This window comes from Delphinus delphis, chromosome 8, assembly GCF_949987515.2.
Source record: "Delphinus delphis chromosome 8, mDelDel1.2, whole genome shotgun sequence".
In the NCBI taxonomy this organism is placed as follows: Eukaryota; Metazoa; Chordata; class Mammalia; order Artiodactyla; family Delphinidae; genus Delphinus; species Delphinus delphis.
The window spans coordinates 101,697,739-101,718,749 of NC_082690.1; the positions used below are offsets into that span (position 1 = coordinate 101,697,739).

General features: G+C 50.7%; 1 protein-coding gene across 4 annotated transcripts; it reads right to left on the reverse strand.

Annotated features, from left to right (window-relative positions):
* Positions 1 to 6,111: 6,111 nt before the first annotated feature.
* Positions 6,112 to 13,098, reverse strand: LOC132429249 (solute carrier family 22 member 6). 4 transcript variants are annotated; one of them, XM_060017478.1, is made up of 10 exons: positions 12,730 to 13,098; positions 12,283 to 12,386; positions 11,874 to 12,028; positions 10,509 to 10,677; positions 9,963 to 10,086; positions 9,705 to 9,820; positions 8,434 to 8,648; positions 8,215 to 8,323; positions 6,689 to 6,760; positions 6,112 to 6,375 (listed from the first exon to the last, which is right to left on the reverse strand). In XM_060017478.1, the coding sequence occupies exons 1-10, from the start codon at positions 13,096 to 13,098 to the stop codon at positions 6,291 to 6,293; spliced, it is 1,518 nt and encodes a 505-aa protein (XP_059873461.1). In that variant the 3' UTR covers positions 6,112 to 6,290. The 4 variants fall into 4 exon arrangements, with proteins under 4 accessions (XP_059873461.1, XP_059873460.1, XP_059873459.1 ...); XM_060017477.1 differs by having other exon boundaries at positions 6,112 to 6,372; positions 6,632 to 6,760; XM_060017476.1 differs by having other exon boundaries at positions 6,689 to 6,892.
* Between the last annotated feature and the right edge of the window lie 7,913 nt (positions 13,099 to 21,011).

Here is a 21,011-nt window from a genome sequence, read left to right on the forward strand (position 1 = left end):
AGCCAAAGATGAATAAATAAAATTAAAAAAAAAAAAGCGCACGTTCAAATTTTTTTTTTGCCCATTTTTGAATTGGAGCACTTGACTACTTGTTATTGAGTTGTGGACTTCTTTATATACGCTACAGATTTGTGGAACTATGTTTGCATAGCTCTCTCCCCTCCAGAAGTTTGTCCTGCAAATTCTAGCTGCCTTGGCCACTCAACTTTTTTGTCCTCCTCAACTCAATGAGATTGCCAGGCTTCTTTGAAGTCCACTTCTCTTCACTGAAGTCTGGAAACTGCTTCCAGGAAGAAAGCCTGGGTGATGATAGGTAGGTCTCACATCATTTGTTTCTATTATCAAAGAAATTACAAATCTCCATAGCCTGTTGTTCAAAGGCTGACTATAGTTTCCCACGTTTCCTTCAGTTTTCTTTTTTCTTTTTTTTTTGCGGTATGCGGGCCTCACTGTTGTGGCCTTTCCCGTTGCGGAGCACAGGCTCCGGACACGCAGGCTCAGCGGCCATGGCTCACGGGCCCAGCCGCTCCGCGGCATGTGGGATCTTCCCGGACTGGGGCACGAACCCGTGTCCCCTGCATCGGCAGGCGGACTCAACCACTGCACCACCAGGGAAGCCCAAAATTTCAGTAGTTTTTCAGGTAAAAATTTACAAGTTGATTTAAAAATTTATGTGGAAATGCATACGGTCTAGAGTAGCCAAAACAACTTTGAAAAAGTTAAAATTAAAGGATCTACACTGAGTTCAAGACTAGTTATGAAGTTATAGTTATTAAGACAGTGTGATATTCATGTAAAGACACATAAACAGATCAATGGTATAGAAGAGTCTAGAAATAGAGCCACACACGTAGCCAGTTTACCTTTGACCAAGATACCTAGGCAATTCAATGAGGAAAAGAAAAATTTTCAACAAATAGTGCTGGAATAATTGGTTACCATATGCAAAAAACAATGAACCACAACCCTCTTTACAAAACTAACTCAAAATGGATCATAGACCTGAATATGAGTTAAAACTATAAACTTTCAATAAGAAAACATAAGAGAAAATGTTAGTGTCCTTGGGTTTGGCAAAGATTTAAAAAATAAGACACAAATTATAAAAGAAAAAATTAAAGAATTTTATTTAAAAGAATTATAAAAGAAAAGACATTGGACTTCATTAAAATTTAAAAACTTTTGCCACTCAAAAGACACTCAGAAAAATGAAGAGACAAGCTATAAACTTAGAGAAAATATTTGCAAAACACATAACTGGCAAAAGATTTTAAAATTTATGTGGAAATACAAAGTATCTAAACTAGCCAAAACAACTTTGAAAAATTTAAAATGAAAGGAGTATATTCTTGTTTCTAGAATACACTAAAAAACAGCTTCCAACTCAATCATAAAAAATCAACCGAATTAAAAATGTGCAAAAAGTTTTGAACATATACAAAAGAAGAGATCTAGATGGAAATAAGCACATAAAATTTTCTTAACATCATTAGTCATTAGGGAAATGTAAATTAAGACTACAGTAAGATACCACTACACATTCCCTCCAATGGCTAAAATTTAAAATATCTATCATACCAAGAGTTGGCAAAGATGTGGAGCAACTGGAACTCTCACATACTTGGTGGGAATGTGAATTGTTACAACCACTTTGGAAAATTGTCTATTTCTTAAAAACTTAAACGTACATCTTGCATATTACTCAGCCATTCCACTCCTTAATGTTTGCTCAAGAAAAATGGAAGCCATGTCCACACAAAAAGGGGCATGAAGAAACTTTGGTGGCAATGGCTATGTTCATTGTCTTGATTTTGGTGATGGTTTCATGGGTATATGCATCTGTCAAAACTCATCGAATTTAACACTGTAAATATGGGCAACTAATTGTCTATTATATTTCAAAAAAGCTGTAAAAATATATTAGTTAACATGTCTTTGGCTGCGAATCACAGAAAAACCAACTTACAATGGCTTAAAGAATCAAGAGGCTAAGGAGAACTTAAGTTTAAATTCTTACCTTCTACCATTAGAGTAGATGTAGGTGGCTCCAGGATTGGTTAAATCAGCGGCTCAGTGACACCATCAACCCCCTAGGTGAGTTCCATCTTTCCACTTGGTTACTCTTAGTTGCTGCCTTCCTCTTTGCTCTTGTTTCCCTCTTGGGTGACAAGAAGGCTGCCACGGTTCCAGACATCCCATCTAGACTCAGCATTGTCTGTCAGCTAAATCTAATCTAGCCCGAACAGGCTATTTGGTTTCTTCTCTGGGTGTGGCTTACATGGAACTTGCTGCTGGGGTGTGGGTTTCTCTTGGGGGAGACATTTAGGGGAAGCAGGAGCAGACCTTACTAGAGCTGGTCAGGGAAACCGAGGCTCAAGGTCATCTAGCTTATTACTCCAGCTTTTTGCAGTGGAGTCAGCTACTGTTCCACGATTACAGCATGAACTACATGGAGACGGTCACATCTCAGAGAATAACATTAAGTGGTTTTCTTGAAAGACGAGGAACAATGGGGCAATGGGGCCCACCCAGTGTTTTTCTTTGGCTCTCTATACCTATAACAAAAATCTTTCCTTCAACAATTTAAAAAATGTGAAGGTAAGGTAGGGGTTAAACAGAGAGGAGTCTAGGGGTCCTAAACTTAACTGGCTACAAGGGTCAGAGGGCAACATAAATATGTGAATCTGTCAGATGTAAGACAATAGGCAGTGGTGAGGCCTATGGTGATTTGGACAGTACAGCCCTATCCCCACCAAAAACATAATGCATGGGAAAATAAAAGCTCTATGGGCCAGTTTGAGACTCCTGGAGGAGTCTGAGAATAAGGGGTGTGTATTCGTTTCCTACTGCTGTTGTAACACATTGCCACAAACTTAGTGACTTAAAACAGCGCACATTAATTTTCTTAGAGTTCTGGAGGTCAGAAGTCTAAAATCAATGCGTTGGCATGGCTACATTCCTTCTCGAGGCTTCAGAGGAGAATTCGTTTCTTTGCATTTTTCATCTTCTAGAGGCTGCTTGCATTTCTTGGCTTGTGGTCCCTTCCTGTATCACTAGGACCTCTTGTTTCTGTTGTCACATCTCCCACTACCCACTCTGATCTCCTGCCTCTCTCTTAAAAAGACTATTGTGTTGGGACTTCCCTGGTGGCGCAGTGGTTAAGAATCTGCCTGCCAATGCAGGGGACATGGGTTCGAGCCCTGGTCCGGGAAGATCCCACATGCCGCGGAGCTACTAAGCCTGTGCACCACAGCTACGGAGCCTGCGCTCTAAAGCCCGCGAGCCACAACTGTTGAGCCCATGTGACACAACTACTGAAGCCCGCACGCCTAGAGCCCGTGCTCCACAAGAAGAGAAGCCCGCGCACTGCAACGAAGAGTAACCCCCGTGTGCCGCAACTAGAGAAAGCCCGTGCACAGCAACAAAGACCCAAAGCAGCCAAAAAATAAAATAAATAAATTTATTTTAAAAAAATCACTATTGTGATCACACCAGGCCCACCCAGGTAATCCAAGATAATCTCTCCATCTCAAGATCCTTAACTTACTCACATCTGCAAAGTCCCTTTTACCATGTAAGGTAACATATTCACAGGTTCCAGGATCAGCATGTGGACATCTTTGGGGGGCATTATTCAGCCTACCACACGAAATGAAAGCTTAACTGGCTGGGCATCTGCTCTCCAAGGGGCCATGTAACTCCTGGGAAGTGGGGAGAAGAGCCTGATGGAGGAGCTTGGTGTGCGTGTGGAACTGAAGCTTGAATTGTTGAGGTGGGACCTGGGATGCAAGGGTGGGGCCCTGGGAAGGTGGCTTCCCGTGAGCCCTCTACCAGCGTCATGCAGGTGAAGAACCTCTTGAATGTGCCTTCCTGTCCAGGAAGTGCTCAAGGCTGTAGGCAGAGAAATTGAGGGTGGCCTTAAAGGCTCTACCTACCCTGGCTGAAGATGGGACCTTGTGTTCAAAACTGGGGACAGCATCTGTGGCCACTGGGGTGGTGCATGACTGTATTAGAACTTGGCCCTCCAAGGCAAGAGGATGAGATGTGAGCCAGTGTTTGGGGGCTGACTCCTTGGGGAGACCCGGTCAGAAGTCACTTACTGGTGACTTAAGAGTGGGAGGAAGGTAGAATTCCATTTGGTCAAGGGCATGGGGTGAGTGCAGGAAGTCTCAGGCCAGGAGCTGGGGAAACGGAGTCCGTGCAGATGGTGCAAGCCACCTGAGTCAGCACCAGGTCTTTACCAGTTGGGGGTGTATGCAGCTGGGACAGGCCAGGGACTGGCTCTGGTTGAGACAGATGCAGGTACCAGGTGATCTAAGCACAGAGATGACAGACCTACAGGAATCAGAACATGTCAGAGCTGCTAGCAGGGTTTTGAGGCAGGGGTAGGGCAAGTCACTGGTCCCCAAACCCCTACATCTGCAGAAGCAGAAGATGCCATCCTAGGTGCCCCTCATCAGCCACGAGGGCAACACTGCCTGAGAAATAGCAGCAGGGGTGGGGCTGGTGGTGCTCCGGCATCTACTGGGTCCTACAATGGCCAAGAAATTCTCGGGGAGCATGGGAATGTCAGCACCATCGGGGAACACCGAGGTTTCAGATGTTCCAGGATGTGGGGTGGGTTACGGTGATTTCAGCTCTGCCCAGTCTGTCCTCTGGCTTTCTGAGCTGCCTTGAGCTCTCCCAGGGCTTTGTGGCTTTTTCAGGGGAGCTCCAGGCCACCTTCCCTCTCCAGGTTGCCCTGACTCAGCTCGAGCCCTCGGGTCCCACCTGGAAGGCAATGTGTACAGCTTGAGAGTGTGAACTTTCTCCCGGGGACGAGGGTCTGGGCAGCTGGGTCGCTTGCAGGGGAAAGAGTAAGGGGCAGTGTGTCAGCAGACAAGCATGACTAAGCAAGTACATGTACTAGAGGGCACGGCTGGCCCCCTCCTTCCTGCCACCTGTGGGTGTTAAGAGGACTATCTTTTCCCATGGCCTCCCCACTCTAACCCCCCACCCCCAGCCTCCCGGAAGGGAGCTCCCTTGCTGATGCAGGTGACTGGATATTCCTCTTTTCCTGGCTGTGATCCCTAAACTGCCTTCTATCCCTCCTTTCACATGGTTCCTACCATGTGATCCGGTCTCCTCCATCCCCCCCACCCCCCCCTTCTCGGTCTCTTTTCAGCTCTGGAGGGAGGAGTGGAAGCACAGCCCTGGGGGTGGAAGAGGCCAAAGTCTCAGTGCCTCACAGCCCCCGGGGCATTTGGTGGGGAGGGGGGATGTCCTGGCACACACATTCCACGTTGTCTGCTTCTAACCCTGACTCTGCAATTTAATAGCTGTGTGAATTTGGGCAAGTTACTTAACCACTCTGTGCCTTGATCTCCTTCCCTGTAAAATGGGGATAACACCAGCACTTATCTCTAGAAGGCTCCTGGGAGGACTGAATGCGTTAATACATGCAAAGTGCTTAGGACCATGCCTGGCACCAAATTAGCACTCAGAGGTGGCTCTCTGGCTGGGTTCCACCCTCCCTTTTCCTCCTCCTTCCCCTCCACCAACCCAGGGCCCGCTGGAGGCAGAGCAGCAAAGAAAGGCCGGGAAGTGCAGTGCGGAGGGTTAGGACAGCTAGCAGGCTGAATCTCCAGGGGCACAGCTGGAAGTGGCAAACTGGTTTTGAGTCCAGACCCTGCTGGAATCCAGAGGAGCAGGGATCAGCATCCTGACGTCACAGCTGCTCTCTTTTTTCTCCTCCTTTGCTGCCAGAAGTTCCCAGGAGCTTTCACAGAGAGGGAGGATCCTGAAACAAAGCCGCTGATTGGCTGCTTTCATTTTAGTCCCTTGTCAGTTTCCAGCCTGATAGGGAAGGGGTGGAGTGTAAGGGATTTAAAACTCAGAAATAGCAATATTTAGATAGGTTAGAGAAGGAAGGAGGGAAGAGGGAGGAAAGCAGGGCCAGGGGAGGGGGCCGAGGTAAGAGGTTCTTCTCCAGTTGCCTGGGATGGTTTGTAAAGTCCTGGGGATTGAGGGTGGGGGGACTGGATGGTATGCTCTTTTGGACTGGAAGCTGGCTGAAGCGGAGTGGCTGTTACTTTTGAGACAGGAGAGACAAAGGGAGGTGCTGCACACAAACCTTTTAATACGCGGTCTTCGTGGTGTCTGTTCAGAGAGGGGGGCCCCTGGGGAGTGCTCCCTGAACCATAGCCCCAGCACTTGGACCGCCATTCCCCCTTCCCCCTTCTCCTGCGAGTGGCCCAGGACCTGTAGGACCCTGTCTTCCTTTGGGGCTCTGTAAGGCTCCTTTCCAGCGCTCAGAGTCCATCCTTCGCTTGTGCTGAGGCCTGGAGCGGGACCATCTGCTTTCGCTCCTGTCGCTGCTGCCTCCTCTTCCCTCTCCTCCTGTGGCAGGTCGGGGTGGGTGGGTGGGCAGGAGAGTGGTGCCCTCGGTATGCAGCCCCCAGGCCAGCCTGGGGCTCCCAGGGGGCTCTCCATTCAGCTGTGCCCAGCTACCAGCTCTCTGCCCCAAGCATCTACCACTCCCTGGAGCCGCGAGCCCCAGGAAGGACTCCAGGAGACTCTCAGCCTATTGGGGACACAGGGACAAAGAGCCCTGGCCTGGAAGAGGAGGCCTGGGTTTGAGTCTTAATGCCACCCCAGCCTGGATGTGTGACCCGGGGAGAGTCCCTGCTGTCTCTGGGTGGAGGCCCACCTGTCTTCCACGTCCTGCACCGTGTCTGGCAGGGGCTGGCCCAGGGTCTCCGGCAGGAAGGCAGTGGCAGCGCTGGCGGCCACGGGGACAGCGCCGTAGATAAAGAGAGGCACGGAGGGGTAGATCTCGGCGGTCATGCTCACCAGTGGGCTCACAATGCTGCCCACTCGGGCCAGAGTGCTGCCCATTCCCAAGCCTGTCTGCCTGCGGGACCCAGGGGGATGGGTGCTGGTTAGAGTTCTGGCATGAAAGCTGCGGTTCTGGCTGAATTTGGGGCCAGGTCAGCTCGGGCCCAGCCCCGGGAGACCCACTGGTGCCTGCTCTGTTGCATTTATTTTGGAAATTAAAAAAAAAAAAAAAACCAAAACAGGTTGGGAAAGGCTCTGGGCAGAGAATCAGGAGATTGAATTTTGCCTCTGCCTTTAACTTGCTCTGTGACCTTGGGCAAGTCTCTTGCCCTCTCTGGACAGTTTCCTGAACTGTAGAGTTAGCTTAGTTCGGCCAGTTGTTCTCAGATCACCTGAGGGATTTGATTTACAGTTGCCCCAGCTCCACACAGACCTGTTGGATTAGAATCCCCAGGGGAAGGGACCTGGACTCTGCACGTTAAGAACATTCTCTATGAGAGCAGAGGTTAAAAACTTTGCCTAGGGAGATAAACTGCTTGCTTTCAAATCTAAGCTTCCTGACTTATAAGCTGTGTGACCTTGGGCAAGGCACTTAACCTCTCTGTGGCTCAGTTTTCTCATTTGGAAAATGGGAATTATCATAGTACCTACCTCATAAGCTTGTTATGAGGACCAAAAGAGTTGATATTTGTAAACAGTTTGACAGTGCCTGGCACATAGTACTACTTTATACTATCGTTCTTTCAGCTGAAATCCTTTGAAGGTACAGGACAGTAACCATGACCCCTTGAGGCTCTCATTCCAAGTAGCCTAGGGAAGCCTGGCATTTCTTTGACATCTCATATGAATTTTGCACCCCATTCTATTTTTTGTTGTTGTTGTTGTGCATCCCATTCTTAAAATAGATATGTGTTTCTGGTGTCTTAATGCAAAAATACCCCCTCCCTGAAACCTTGGCACTCAAAAAAGCAGTGTTGTGTTTATCCATACAACTCCCAGAAACACCGTTATTAAGTGGTTGCTCTGTGATAAAAAATCACTTTCATGTTTGTGGTCTTTGGTTTTAGACATACTACTTGGTTAAAGATGGAATGTAGATTTTGTGGCAGCTTCTAACTTGTGCTTTGGAGATCAAGGAGGGGACTTCAATTAACTGCCTCTGAGATGTGTCTTCTTGGCCTCCAGCCCTGTGCCAGTTGGTGGCTCAAATCTTCCCCTTATGTCAGGTAAGAGGTTAGTGGGGCGCCTAGGTGTGTACTGAGCGGCTGATATAGACCTTTCACTGTTAGGTGCTGGGAGGGGGCCTTGGGCTGGGGCATACTGGACTGTGCTCTGGGTCTGACCTGTGTGCGGGGGAATGTCTTGTCCCCAAGCCCCTCCCATTAAGCTCCCACTCACCGGATCACTGTGGGGTACAGCTCCCCAGTGTACAGGAAGATGCAGTTGAAGGAGGCGGCCAGGCAGCCCTTCCCCAGCACAGCAAGGGAGGTTCGGACAATGGACTGATCTAGAGAGAAGAGAGGGGGTCAGCAGATCTCGGGAGTGCGGGCTGAGAAGTTGGGTCATGTCTGGGGGTGTGGCCAAGGATGAGGGGCCAAGATGTTCACGGGTGCTCACCCTGGGGTACCACCCCATTGATCAGGATGCAGACGCCTGCCAGCAGCAGTGAGGCCATCTGGGCAGGCCGGCGGCCCATAGAGTTGATGACAAGGAAGCCCACAAGCTTGGCAGGCAGGTCCACAGCACCAAAGATCACCTGGATTAGGTAGATGCTGACCCCAAAACCCTGCAGGTCCATGACCAGCCCATAGTAGGCAAAGCTAGTGGCAAACCTGGTGGGGAGGGATAAGGGGTATGGAGTTTGTTAGGAAGATTAAAGACAGGGGAGTGCTCGTCCAGATCAGGGGTGAGCTGCACAGGTTACCCTGTTTAAGAACCTGGAATCTACCTTGCCTAATATTTCTTCTGTCATTTAGTATGCACTTTAAGTATTGGGGTAGTCCTCCAATACCCCAGATTTCTCAGTCTTCTGATCGTGTCCCCAGTGTGTTAGGGAATTTTCACTTAGTTGCCATGTAGGATTTACACAGTTTTAGTCTTTATTTTATCTATTGATACTGGACTGAGGGAGGACAAGTGGATATCCGAAGCCATGCATTTAGGGCCAAGGTGTTGGGAGAGGCCGGAGTGTTCCAGGACCTGTCCGTGGTCCTGGGATGGTGGTTGTGCTTCTTAAGATGTCAAGAGCCCAGAATATAAAGCTCAGGTTGTTGGACAGAACCCACAACCTGGAGTAAAGCCCAAATTGGAAGCAAAGAATTCACCGGCAGGATTGTTCCTTCTGACCATGTTTCTCTTAATTGTCATGGGATTGCTATGATGATGGGGTTGGGAGAGTAGCACGTAAGAGGGGTAATGGGTGATGTTGCAGTGGGAAAGGAAGATTTTTGGCTGGTCTCAACCCTGGCCAGAGTGTACTTTCAGAGACGAGTTTTGCCTGTGCCGGTGTTTCTGGCAGGCACCACAAGGCCAGTGATGTCTCTCAATGTTTTGCAAGCCATCCTTGTCTCTGCCTTTGTGATGTAATTCTGTTGACTCTGCGGGCCATCAGTACCGATGAAGTGTTTCCATATTGGAACAGAGCTGATAAAAGGAGAAGAATATGGAGAGATTGATGTCCAGTTTGGGGATTGGAGGCAAACTGAGGCTGGAGGTCATCTGGTTCTTTAAGACTCTCTCTGGTGGGGGATTCCTGCCTCTCATAGCTGGTCTGCAGACTTCCTCCCTCTCGTCTCCCTTCTTCCATCCCCTGTGTCCACTCTTTCCCCAACCAGTCTTTAGTCTCTTGGTCTGTCTGTCTGTCCATCAGTCTGTCTGTCTGGGCCTACCACAGCATGGAGAGGCAGAGGAAGAGGCGGCGAAGGGCAGGACAGCGCAGCAGCTCCACGGCCGAGGCCTGGCCCTTGCCCAGGGTCAGCTCCTTCTGCAGACTGGCCCGGAGCACCTGCCGGGATGGACCGGGCTCAGGGCTTGGACTTCCATAGGAGCTCCTCCCAGCCTAGCTCCTCACTCAGAGAAGCCCTGTGAGTCCTGGGTTTAGGGATGGAGCCCTGGTGCGGTGTCATGGGAGGTCTCAGGGGTCTCACCTCCATACTTAGACTGGCCCCCTCTTCCCGCTTCCCATTGATCCAGGCCACTCTTTGCAGGGCCTTCAGGGTGAGGTCCAGCCTCCCAGAGGAGGAGTACCAGCGGGCCGACTCGATGAAGAACCTGGGAGCAGGGGTGAGCGTGGGTGTTGGCGTGGCTTCAGTTCCAGTCACTGGGGCTGGAGGTAGGACATGAGCTTTCCAGAGGTCTGCAGTGGGACTTTATGTAAGATTGGGAACCCAGGACTTTGCCCCACCCCAACCTCTAGGACCATAAGGCAGTGCCCAGCTTGGTGATGACTTATTCCCCAACACGGGAGCTCAGCCCTCGGGTGCTGGGTATAGGGAGCAGGGCAGGTAGGCTGGAGAGCTGGGGGGAGCTGGGGAAGCCAGAGAACCGGACACCCTGGGGCAAGTCCTTCCCCCCAGAGCCTCAGTTTCCCCATTGGTCACACTGAGTCACTGGCCTGGGTTTGACCTTCTCTGATTCTGCGGGCGACACCTGGGGGAAGTCTCGTCCCTCGCATCCCTCTGGGCCCCACGCACCAGGAGTAGATGAAGAAGGCAAAGAAGGGCACGGAGACCAGCAGCTGCAGGTAGCGCCAGCGGGGCACAGCATAGGCCACACCAGCCAGGAGAAACTGGCCCAGGCTGTAGACATAGCCAATCAGGGTGCCCACGCAGGCCCGCGTGTGGATGGGCATCCACTCCACATCTGAAAAGAGGGTTAGAACAGAGTGGTGGAACTTACTGGGTGCCAGGTGGGTGGAGACCCGTGGAGCCCGCCAAGACCCCTCTCTCTGTTCAAACCTTGGTCTGTCCCAAAGCTCAGTGGAAGATATATCAAATGAGGTTGGGGGCCATGGGAGGGGGAGTGGGGGGCTTGTGATGGAGGTGGGGATGGGAGGTAGGTTTGGAATCCCCAGGACTTGTCCCCTCCACTCCCCTGCTGTGTGTTTTTGCTCCTCTCCAACCTACTGTCCTGGCCAGGGTCCTCTTTCCCTTCAGAGCATCTCTGACATTCATTCCATCCTCAACAGCACCCGCCCCTCTGGTCCTTCTCAGTCTGGGCTGGATTTCAGCCTCAGTGGCCAGAGCAACTCAGAGGAGACAGCAGCTTTCCTCTACTCTGGAGAATTGAGGTGGGAGTGGGACCACCTCTCTGCTTCTGTCTGAAGAGGTCCAGTTTCGTTCCTTGTGGGCTCCTGATTTGGCAGCTGGGGCAGTGGCTTGAAGACTTAGATTGGCCTTTGGGACTGGATTCTCTAGGTGTCCTGCACCAGCCCTAGTCTGGAGAATCCCAAATCCTTAGATTCCCCTCTGGGCTTGGGTAAATCCTTTCCCTTCTCCCCAGCCTCAGGTTCCTCATCTGAGAAACAGGGAGAAGGGGGGTGACTTATCCAAGGAGGCACACTGATGACTCATGGACAGGCCATGCTCAGTCCATAAGTGTGTTTGGTCTATATGATGCTGGCTTGCCCTATGTTAAAAATATGAGAATTAATTGCAAATGTTAAAAAAAATTGGGATATTTTACACTGATAAAAAAGGGTGGGGGAAGATCTGACAGCCCCGGGACTTCTTGGCTGGAGCGGCTGAGTGGCTGTGGCCCCTCTGGATGGATGTGACTCTCTTTCAGAGACAGTCCTCACCACTGCCTAGGGCCTGTTGTCTGCTTCAGTCATTTATGGGAATTACCTGGCCCTAACAATGGACTTTGCAATCACATGTTTAAATGAGAGGTCAGGAAGGTGTGAGCCCCGGGAGAAAGGCTGTTATGTTGGCTGGAAGGGCAGGACAGGCTGAGTGCAGGAGGGGTGGGCTGGGAGAGGAGGCTGGAAAGGGGCTGCAGGGCTGGGTGGTCGGAAGGGAGTGGGTAGGGGCCTGCCCTGCCCTTCCGGCCTCCCTCACTCAGTGTCATGCAGTTGAGGGAAATGCCAGCCAGCGACATGCCCGAGAGGAGCCGGAAGGCGCAGTAGACGGGGAAGTTGGGAGCAAAGGCGGCGCAGGTTCCTGACACAGCCGTCTGCAGGTAGTTCAAGATGAGCACCTTCCGGCGGCCCAGCCTGTCGGGGGAAGGAAGACCTGCAACACGGGTCCTGAGGACCAGCAGGGCCAGGCTAAGCTGGAAGAGGGGCGCTGGCCCTGGGTGAGTCCCTGGGGTGGGGGTCTTTGCAGGACCCTTGACTGATCATGGGGCTGTGCTATAGGTCCTCAGATGAGCCCCAGCTGGTGATGCCAACCTCCCACCTAGGCCCCCCAAGCCCAGCTGAGGAGCCCCCAGTCCCAGCCCGGCTCCTTGGCCCTGCCCAGGACTGACCTGTCTGCCAGGTGCCCGAATATCATGGCTCCGAGAAGCACCCCTACCATGTACAAGGACTGAGCCAGCTGGCGTAAGGCCCTACGAGAACACACGAGGTCCCACTGTGGGGAGAGGGGGCAAGGGTCAGGCCAAGGCGAGCCTGGGCTGCAGGGCAGCCCCTCGCCCTCCTTCCGGCTGGTCCTCTGAGGCCTGTGTCACCCTCTTCCCCTGACTCTTCTCTTTGGCCCCAGGAGCTGAGAGACTTTTCTTGACCCCTACAACTCCCACCTCCCCCTTTCCTACAAAGACCCCCATCTTGAACCCCTTTCTCCATTTTCCAGTCTTGGCCTCTGGAGAATTTGAGACAGTCTGTGTGTGTGTGTGTGTGTGTGTGTGTGTGTGTGTGTGTGTGTGTGTCAGAGGGGAAAGCATGGATGGTGTACCGAGGGGCCCAGGTCTCCTCACCTCCATCACGATGGTGGAAGGGAAGGTGCTATTGTCATAGATCCAGCCGTGGGCGCAGGGCTCTGTGGCCCCCGTGCCATTGGTCTCTGTGCCGTTGGGAAAGGGCAGCCCCCGCTGGGGGGAGGTGAAGCGGAGGCAGGACTCGGGCCGCCCCTGCCCGTCCCGGGGCAGCCAGGCGTCCAGCTCCCCGTCCTTGCTGAGGTTGGTGTCGGCAGGCGGGCGGCAGTGGTGGGTGGGGACAGCGGCGGTGAAGTTCTGCAGAGTGTTGTGGGAGGCCATCAGGAGCAGGGGGAGGACCACCAGAGTGACCTGGATCTGCTGGAAGCGGCCGGCGCCCCCCACCTGCAGCAGGAGGTCATTGAAGGCCATGGGGCCAGGCCTGGCCGAGAGGCTGGGGGCTGAGGACTTCCAGTCCCAGGCCCTCTGTCTGTGTGCCGGTCCGCCCGCTGCCCTTCCCTGGTGGAGAGGGACTGCCGTTGCTTCCGCAGCCAAGCTGCTCCTGGAACTGAATCTGAGCTGGCTCTGTAGGGGGGACAGCAGCCCGGCCAGGCAGCCCCTCCTTTCTTCTCTCTCCTTGTTCCGTCCCTCCCTTTCCTTGGCAGCCTCTCCTCACTTGGTGTGAGTGTGTGGGGTGTTTCTCAGCTTTCAGGGTCTGCTGTAGCCCTGACCCCTACAGGGGCAGTATTTAATCCTTGGCCTGGAGGGAATGAGTTAAAGTGTGACTTGGTATCAGAAGGATTAACCCTCCAAGTATCCTTGTATCAGTGGAATTTCTCCACGTGGGTATAAAGGGCAGGAGAGGGTGGACTGAAGTGGGGGTGATGGGAGCAGATTGTACTGGGCACCTGGGGGCAGGAGGGGAAAGTGTGGGACCTTTTGTCTTCCTTTTAGTGAGGAGATTGGGCTCTGGGAAGTGTGCTGGCCTCTTGTGGGGCTTCTGTCCCTTTTAGTGGGCAGGATCCAAAGGGACCGTCTTGGGGAGTGGTTGCCAGAGAAAATACAGGTTGCCCAGTTAATTTGAATTTCAGATCATCAAATAAATTTTTTTCTTTAGTGTTAAGAATGTCCCTAATATTTACATGGGACATACTTCTACTAAAAAAGTATTCATTGATCTGAAATTCAAATTTAACTGGGTTTCCTGTATTTTTTTTTTTTTTCTTAACATCTTTATTGGAGTATAATTGCTTTACAGTGTTGTGTTAGTTTCTGCTGTATCACACAGTGAATTAGCTATATGTATACATATATCCCCATAAACCCTCCCTCTTGCATCTCCCTCCCACCCTCCCTACCCCACCCCTCCAGGCGGTCACAGAGCACCGAGCTGATCTCCCTGTGCTATGCGGCTACTTCCCACTATCCTGTACTATTTGCTAAAATTGGCAACCCCGGTCTTTGGTCTTCTGGGGACAGCTTACATCTTATAGGACCACGGCTTTGTTCAATTGGAAGACACAGTAGAGGTCAGAGGCTGCTTTTGAAGCAGTGGGACCTAAGACCAACATCTTATGTGATGTAGACTGAGTCTTCCAGTATCTCAGCTTTTACTCTCTTCCTCATCCCCATTCAAAATTTCCCTTTGTCTTGTCTTCTGTCTATAGCTTCTCCTCCCCCTCCTCCCCCTCCCCCTCCCCTCCTCCTTTTTCCTCTTCTTCTCCTTCTCCTTTTCCTTCTTCTTCTTCTTCTCTTTCTCCTTCTCCTTTTTCTTCTTCTCCCTCTCCTCCTTCTCCTCCCCTCCTCCTCCTCCCCCTCCCCTCCCCCTCCCCTTCTTCTTCTTCTCCTCCTCCCCCTCCCCTCCCCTCCCCTCCCCCTCCCCTCCCCTCCCCTCCCCCTCCCCCCCCTCCTCCTCCTCCTCCTTCTTCTCCTCCTCCTCCTTCTCCTCCTTCCCAATGACATGAACTTATTTTACTTTTAGCCACAACTCTAAGACATTTGCTTGATTTCCCCAATGGTTTGGTTCCTGCGTCCAGTTCACTCCTGCTCAGGGCAGTGCCAAGCTCTGATTGGATGGGTTTCTGTGGGATCCGATTGGTTGGATCATGGGTTGGGGAGGTCAACAGAGTGGATCACAGCTTCTTGCTTTTACTTTGCATAGTGTATATTATATAAACCATGGACTCTGGAGTCAGCTTACTTGGATCCAAATCCTCACTCCACACTTGCTGGCCATGGGCAAGTTGCTAAACTTTCTGTATCTCAGTGTTCTTGTTTGCAAGATGGGGATAACGGTTGTGTATGCCTCATTGGATTGTTGGAGGGTTAAATGAACAAATACAGGTAAAGATCTTAAGGTGGTTCCTGCCCTGTGGCTCAGTGATCATGAGCTGTTCTTATTATTTGTTTCTGGTAAAAGGGTGACACTATCACACTGATTTTTAGAGAGAAAATGTGCCTAGGCACATCTTACCCTCAGAACTGTGATTCCCGATTGGGGGAGATTTTTCCCCAGGGGACATCTGGAGACATTTTTAGTTGTCACCACTGGGGGTGGTGGTACCACTGGCATCTAGTGGGTAGAGTCCCAGGGATGCTACTCAGCATCCTACAGTGCACAAGACAGGCTTCCATAACCAAGAATTTTCTGGAGCTAAAATGTCAATAGTGCTAAGAAACCCTACCCTAGAAGATGTCCTCAAACTTCTTCTGTATAGTGATCAATCCCACACCTACTTGGCAAAGGACGATGCAGTCAGACGGATGACTCCTACCAACATATTTCTAAGAATCCCCACACGCTTATGTGAATGGGCAAATGTCTGCAAGGTGAACATGAGAACTCCTCTGCCTCCCCAGAATAACAACAGACTTGCAGGCTCCAAAGTGCTGCAATTCTTCCCCTAGCTGCGCCTACCCAGCCAGTTTTGCCACTGGAGTGGCTGAATCAAGACCCTGGTCTCCCTGTGTCCAGGCCAACACCCTTTCCCACCATGTTCTAACTCGATCGCTGGGCTTGGGTTACCGTATTAGACTCTTTTTTGCCCTTCATGGTGTGTTTCCATTTGGGGTCTCTGGCTGTCCCTCTCTGTAATCTGCCACCCATCGATTGCTCCTCTGGCCCACTTCAGAGATGTTGGCATATGTCTGAACACAATGGATTATTAGGGTTCCATAGTTTTACAGGAGGTATGCCAGGCCCTGTACAAATTAGCTGATGCCAAGGGCTGTGAAGGGAAGGGGTATTTCTCAATTCTTCTGGGCACAAATCTCCAAGTCTTATTGAGGGGAAGCAGTTTGACTTCTGACTTCTGTTGTAAGGAGTCAAGATGCTCTGTTAGCATCGCACAGTTTACACAAACTACACTTTTGTGTATGAAGTTGGGGGAGTATATATTGTCTATCGAAGTCCTGGGTACATAAAGTCTTACGCTAGTTCAAACCTATTCTGTCTAACTTCAAAGCCAACCAAGTTCTTAACTGGTACTCTGGAGGTGTGGACTGCCCAGCTAAAGAGCTCTTGGTGACCACGTGACCTCATATGTACAGAAGAGAATAGGGGAGGCCCAGAGAGGTATGAGACTCAGCCCAGCTTCCCTCCTCCCACCTTGTGTTGGTTCTGGGCTGGGACCCCATGGGTGTCCAGATGCCTGACAACATTTTCCAGGCCAAGGTATATAAGAACCTTGTGGCCTGGGGATGTGAGGACAGCTGGACAAACAGCTTGGGGATTCTGGGGCCAGTCTCCTGCGAGGACTTGGTGCCCTTATGGGGGAGTGGGTGGAGTGCCAAGTGCAGTGGGGGAGATGGTGGGCCCCTACAAGCACCCTTCTTCTCTGAGCCTGTGTCCAGTCCTGCCCGGGAGAAGAGCTCCCTCCCTAGTGTCTGACCAGCTCCAAGCCAGCCTAAGTCTGGAGAAGGCTCAACTGGAAACTCTAGGGACTGAACTGTGGTTGGCTCCTGGAATTATCTGGTTAGTGAGGGGACTCCCCACCAGCCTCTCAGCTCATGGAGAGTTTCTGGATGGAATTGCTCCCTTGGCAAATGATTTGTAGAGCCAGGAACTATCCTTTAGGGACATTCTGGGTCATTAAACACCCAGAGCTGGACTCCCCTGTGCTCACTGGAATGTGGACTTAAGTTCTGGCCACGCTCACCGAGAAGGGGTCAAATCTGAGGGCTTCCGACTGGCCAAGAGCCACAGAACCACGTGCCATTAGTGATGAACCCCATCACACAGGTGAAAACTTCTATTGTGCAGATGAGGAGACCAAGGCCCAGAGTAGGCAAGGGATTTGTCTAGGATCACACAGCAAGCAAATCTAGAACTCAGGCCTCTTGATTCCATTGCTTCTTCTACTGTGTTAGCAGCCATCACATATCCCAGACTTTCTGAGACATCCAGATTTTGTATAATTTTATGCCATTAAATAAGTGGGATTTAAGGTGTGTGACTACCTGTGATTTTGGTGTTGATTATTTTGTGAGACTTTTCAAATAAAATAATTTACAGATAAAGAAAACACTCTTGCTCAGATCACAGGCCCTAAGTGTGAGTTGAAATGATTGACCTGGAGAGAGGTCTGGCAGACTCCAAGCGCCCGCCAGGTCTACAACATTCGGAGCAAGGAGCCAGACTGTGAGCTTTATGCCTTGTGGCTTGGCTACTCTGGCCAATGGCTAGTGTATAAGTTAGAAATGAATCCAAAGACTGCCATTTAAAGGCTGGATATGAGTCTAGTAACCAATGAAGTGGCTCAGTATGAGGACGCCCCCCAAGTGAGGTGCTCCACATTGGGTGGCAATTCACTGAGCCAGTTCAGGGACAGAGAGAGGCGAATAGGGAAAGCAGGAGGAGCTGGAGTTGTGGAGGAACAAGCAGACAAGGAGAGAGGGTGGAATCCAGATGGGGAGTTGGGAATGGCCAGAGGAATGGCATATATGGGGGGGGGGCGGTCAGTACAGCCTGACACCAGCATCCCAGGTCACCAGGAGTCCTGAACATGTGACTAGGAGCTGCTTTCCTGGGCATCTTCCCTTCCCTTCCTGTGTGTCTTTGCAGTAAACCCCCGGATACAGCACAGGAACAGCTAGGACATCCTGGGAGCCACCCTGAATTCTGGAAAACTGAAAGATGGGGATGGGGTGAGAGAGCCAGTGTTCTTCACTGAACCCAATTCTTCTCCCTGCAGGTTGAGACCCACTCAAGCCAAGGGGAGACATTGGTGGTCCCATTTTCAGCTGACCCTAAGTCAAATGTTGTGGAGGTGGGATGGAGAGAAGTCAGGTGCCGGGCAGTGATGAGGGGCAGGCATAAGAGGAGCTATTGCAGTCTAGGAACCGAAAGAAGTGAAATGAGGCTAGATTTCAGGGTGCAAGGTAGAGGGTATTAAAAACTGAAGCCATTGGGGCAGGTTGGGGCCTGAACATGATGGGCCTTGTAACAGAGTTTAGACTTCATCCCGATGGGACGTTACCAAAAAATTGAAGCGTGGGGGCAGTATGATTTAGTTCACGTTTATTAAGCACTCTCTCACAAATATCTAAATACAGACTTGAGAGTAATTAGCTCCGTGGCTGATAATTGAAGCCCTGCTGTGTGTCTGAATTGTCCAGTATGGTAGCCACTAGCTACTACTGGGCGCCTGAATTGAGCTAATCCTAATGGAGATATGCTGTTAGGGTAAAATACATATGGATTTTGAAGACTCAGTATGAATTAAAGGCTATAAAATATCTCATTGATAACTTTTCTATTGATTACATGTTGAAATGGTAATATATAGATATATTGGGTTAACTAAAAATATTACTATAGTATTAAAATTAATTTCATCTTTTTAATAGTTACTAGGAATTTTAAAATTACACAGGTGGCTTGCGTTATATTTTCACTGGGCATGCTGGTAAAGAATCCTAGAGGAAGAGGTCCTAGGAAGAGTTTTGAGAGATGATCATTAAGAGCTGATAAAGGAATTGCTTTTGGAATTGTTTGGTTATAAGGAACAGAAACACTTGAGTTTATCTTTGAAAAAAAGAAGTTTATTCAGAGAAGTCAAAATAGTTGATAGAACCCAGGGGCAGAAAGTGCATCCAGGGCTGAGAGGGAATTGGGACCTGGAATCCATTAAGAATCAACGCAGGGACTTCCCTGGTGGCGCAGTGGTTAAGAATCTGCCTGCCAATGCAGGGGACATGGGTTTGAGCCCTGGTCGGGGAAGATTCCACATGCTGCAGAGCAACTAAGCCCGTGCGCCACAACTACTGAGCCTGAATGCTGCAACTACTGAAGCCCGCATGCCTAGAGCCCATGCTCCGCAACAAGAGAAGCTACCGCAATGGGAAGCCCGCGCATCGCAATGATGAGTATTCCCTGCTCGCCACAACTAGAGAAAGCCCGCACGCAGCAACAAAGACCCAAAGCAGCCAAAAATAAATAAACAAAAAAAGAATAAATGCAAATGGTCTCACCATTTGTTTATCTGTTTATGTCTTTTTTTTCCCCCTCTGTGCACCTGCTTCATTCTTTCTCTGCAACTGATTTTCTCTGCTCTACGTTTACCTGGGCCAGCCCACCTTCATGCTAACTTGCCTTCTCAGGACAAGAAACCAGAGATGGACTAGAACCTCCATGACCCAGATTCCAGCCTGGAGGGAACACGTGATTAACGAGGTTTGGATCTGAAGTGCCCTCTGGTCCAGTCAGTCATGACCAGAGGCGCAGGGTCATGTTAGCTGTTCAGTTAGCAGGTTCTGGGCGATGTAGACACTTGAGGAAGGTGTGGGTGCAGGACAAAGCGATCACCATAGCATTTTACAGGAAACCCCAAAGGATACTGAGAAGGAGAAGCCAGAGTGTGGGAGGGAGCTGTAAGCACGTGGCATCTCAGAAACCAAGGGAGGAGGCCATGACCAATAGAACGAAATCTGCTGTGAGGTCAAGCAAGACAAGGGGTGACAAGTGACCTATGGATTGGGCACAGGGGCTGATGAGTGTTGTTGGTGAAAACAATTTCAGAGAAGGGTGAGAGCCAGAGCGCAGTTTGGATGAGGTTAGAGAGTGGAGGCAGGGGAGGCAGACGGGAGCTTTGTGAAGTTTGGCTGTGAAGTGGAGAAAGAGACAGCGTGGCCCTGGAGGGAGACGTGGCCTCCAAGGAAGGTTGGTTGGTTGGTTTGAGTTAAGGTAGGAGAGACTTGGGTTTATTTAACTGGTGATGGGAAGGAGCCAGGAGAGAGGGAAAGGGCAGAGACCCAAGGAGAAGGCAGATGGCTGCTGGTGGGAGAGGCTGGATGCAGAGCCCCAGTGGGAGGACTGGACTTTCTGTTGTGATTGGGGGAAACTTGGGAAACATGGTGGCAGACGTCGACAGTGTCCAGTTACGGTTGCAGTTTTCTCAGTTAAATAGGAGACAAAGCTGCCTGGCGGGCGCAGGGTTGGGACATGGATCAGAGACTCAGGGTGAGCAGGGAGAAGGAGGTTGGGATTGGAGGAGCCCTGGCTTCCGTCTGCAGCCACTCTGGGCTTATCTAGTCAAGTGCTCACACACATGATGGGACATATAGATACACATGTGGTATTTCCAAGGACAGGACTTGCTATAGACTGCATTGTAACACCCAATGTGATGGTACTAGGAGGTGGGGCCTTTGGGAGGTAATTAGAGTTAGATGAGGTCATGAGGGTGGGGCCCTCATGATGGGATTAGTGCCCTTAAAAGAAGAGAGGGCTTCCCTGGTGGCGCAGTGGTTGAGAGTCCGCCTGCCGATGCAGGGGACACGGGTTCGTGCCCCGGTCTGGGAAGATCCCACATGCCATGGAGTGGCTGGGCCCGTGAGCCGTGGCCGCTGAGCCTGCGCGTCCGGAGCCTGTGCTCTGCAACGGGAGAGACCACAACAGTGAGAGGCCCACTTACTGCAAAAAAAAAAAAAAAAAAAGAAAAGAAACCAGAAAGCTCGATTCATCTCTCTCCCGCCATGTGAGACACAGTGAGAAGGTATCTGACCATCTGCAAGCCAGGAATGGGGCCCCCACCAGGAACTGAGTCTGCCAGCACCTTGATCTTGGACTTCTCAGCCTCCCGAACTGTGAGGAAGAAATTGTTTAAGTGATTCTATCTGTGGCGTGTTGTTATAGCAGTCCAAGTCGACCAATACAGGCTTGGCGTATACACACGTCAGTGTGCTCGCACTGGACACACGTGTTCACATCAGCCCACCTTGCGTGTACCTGTGTGCCCACACCTGTATGTACATGCCAGTGTGGATGGGCAGATGCACATGCTCACATGTCCATATCAGGCCCTGCCCCCTTTCCCACCCCTGTTCCTGAGCAGCATGGCTTGAGT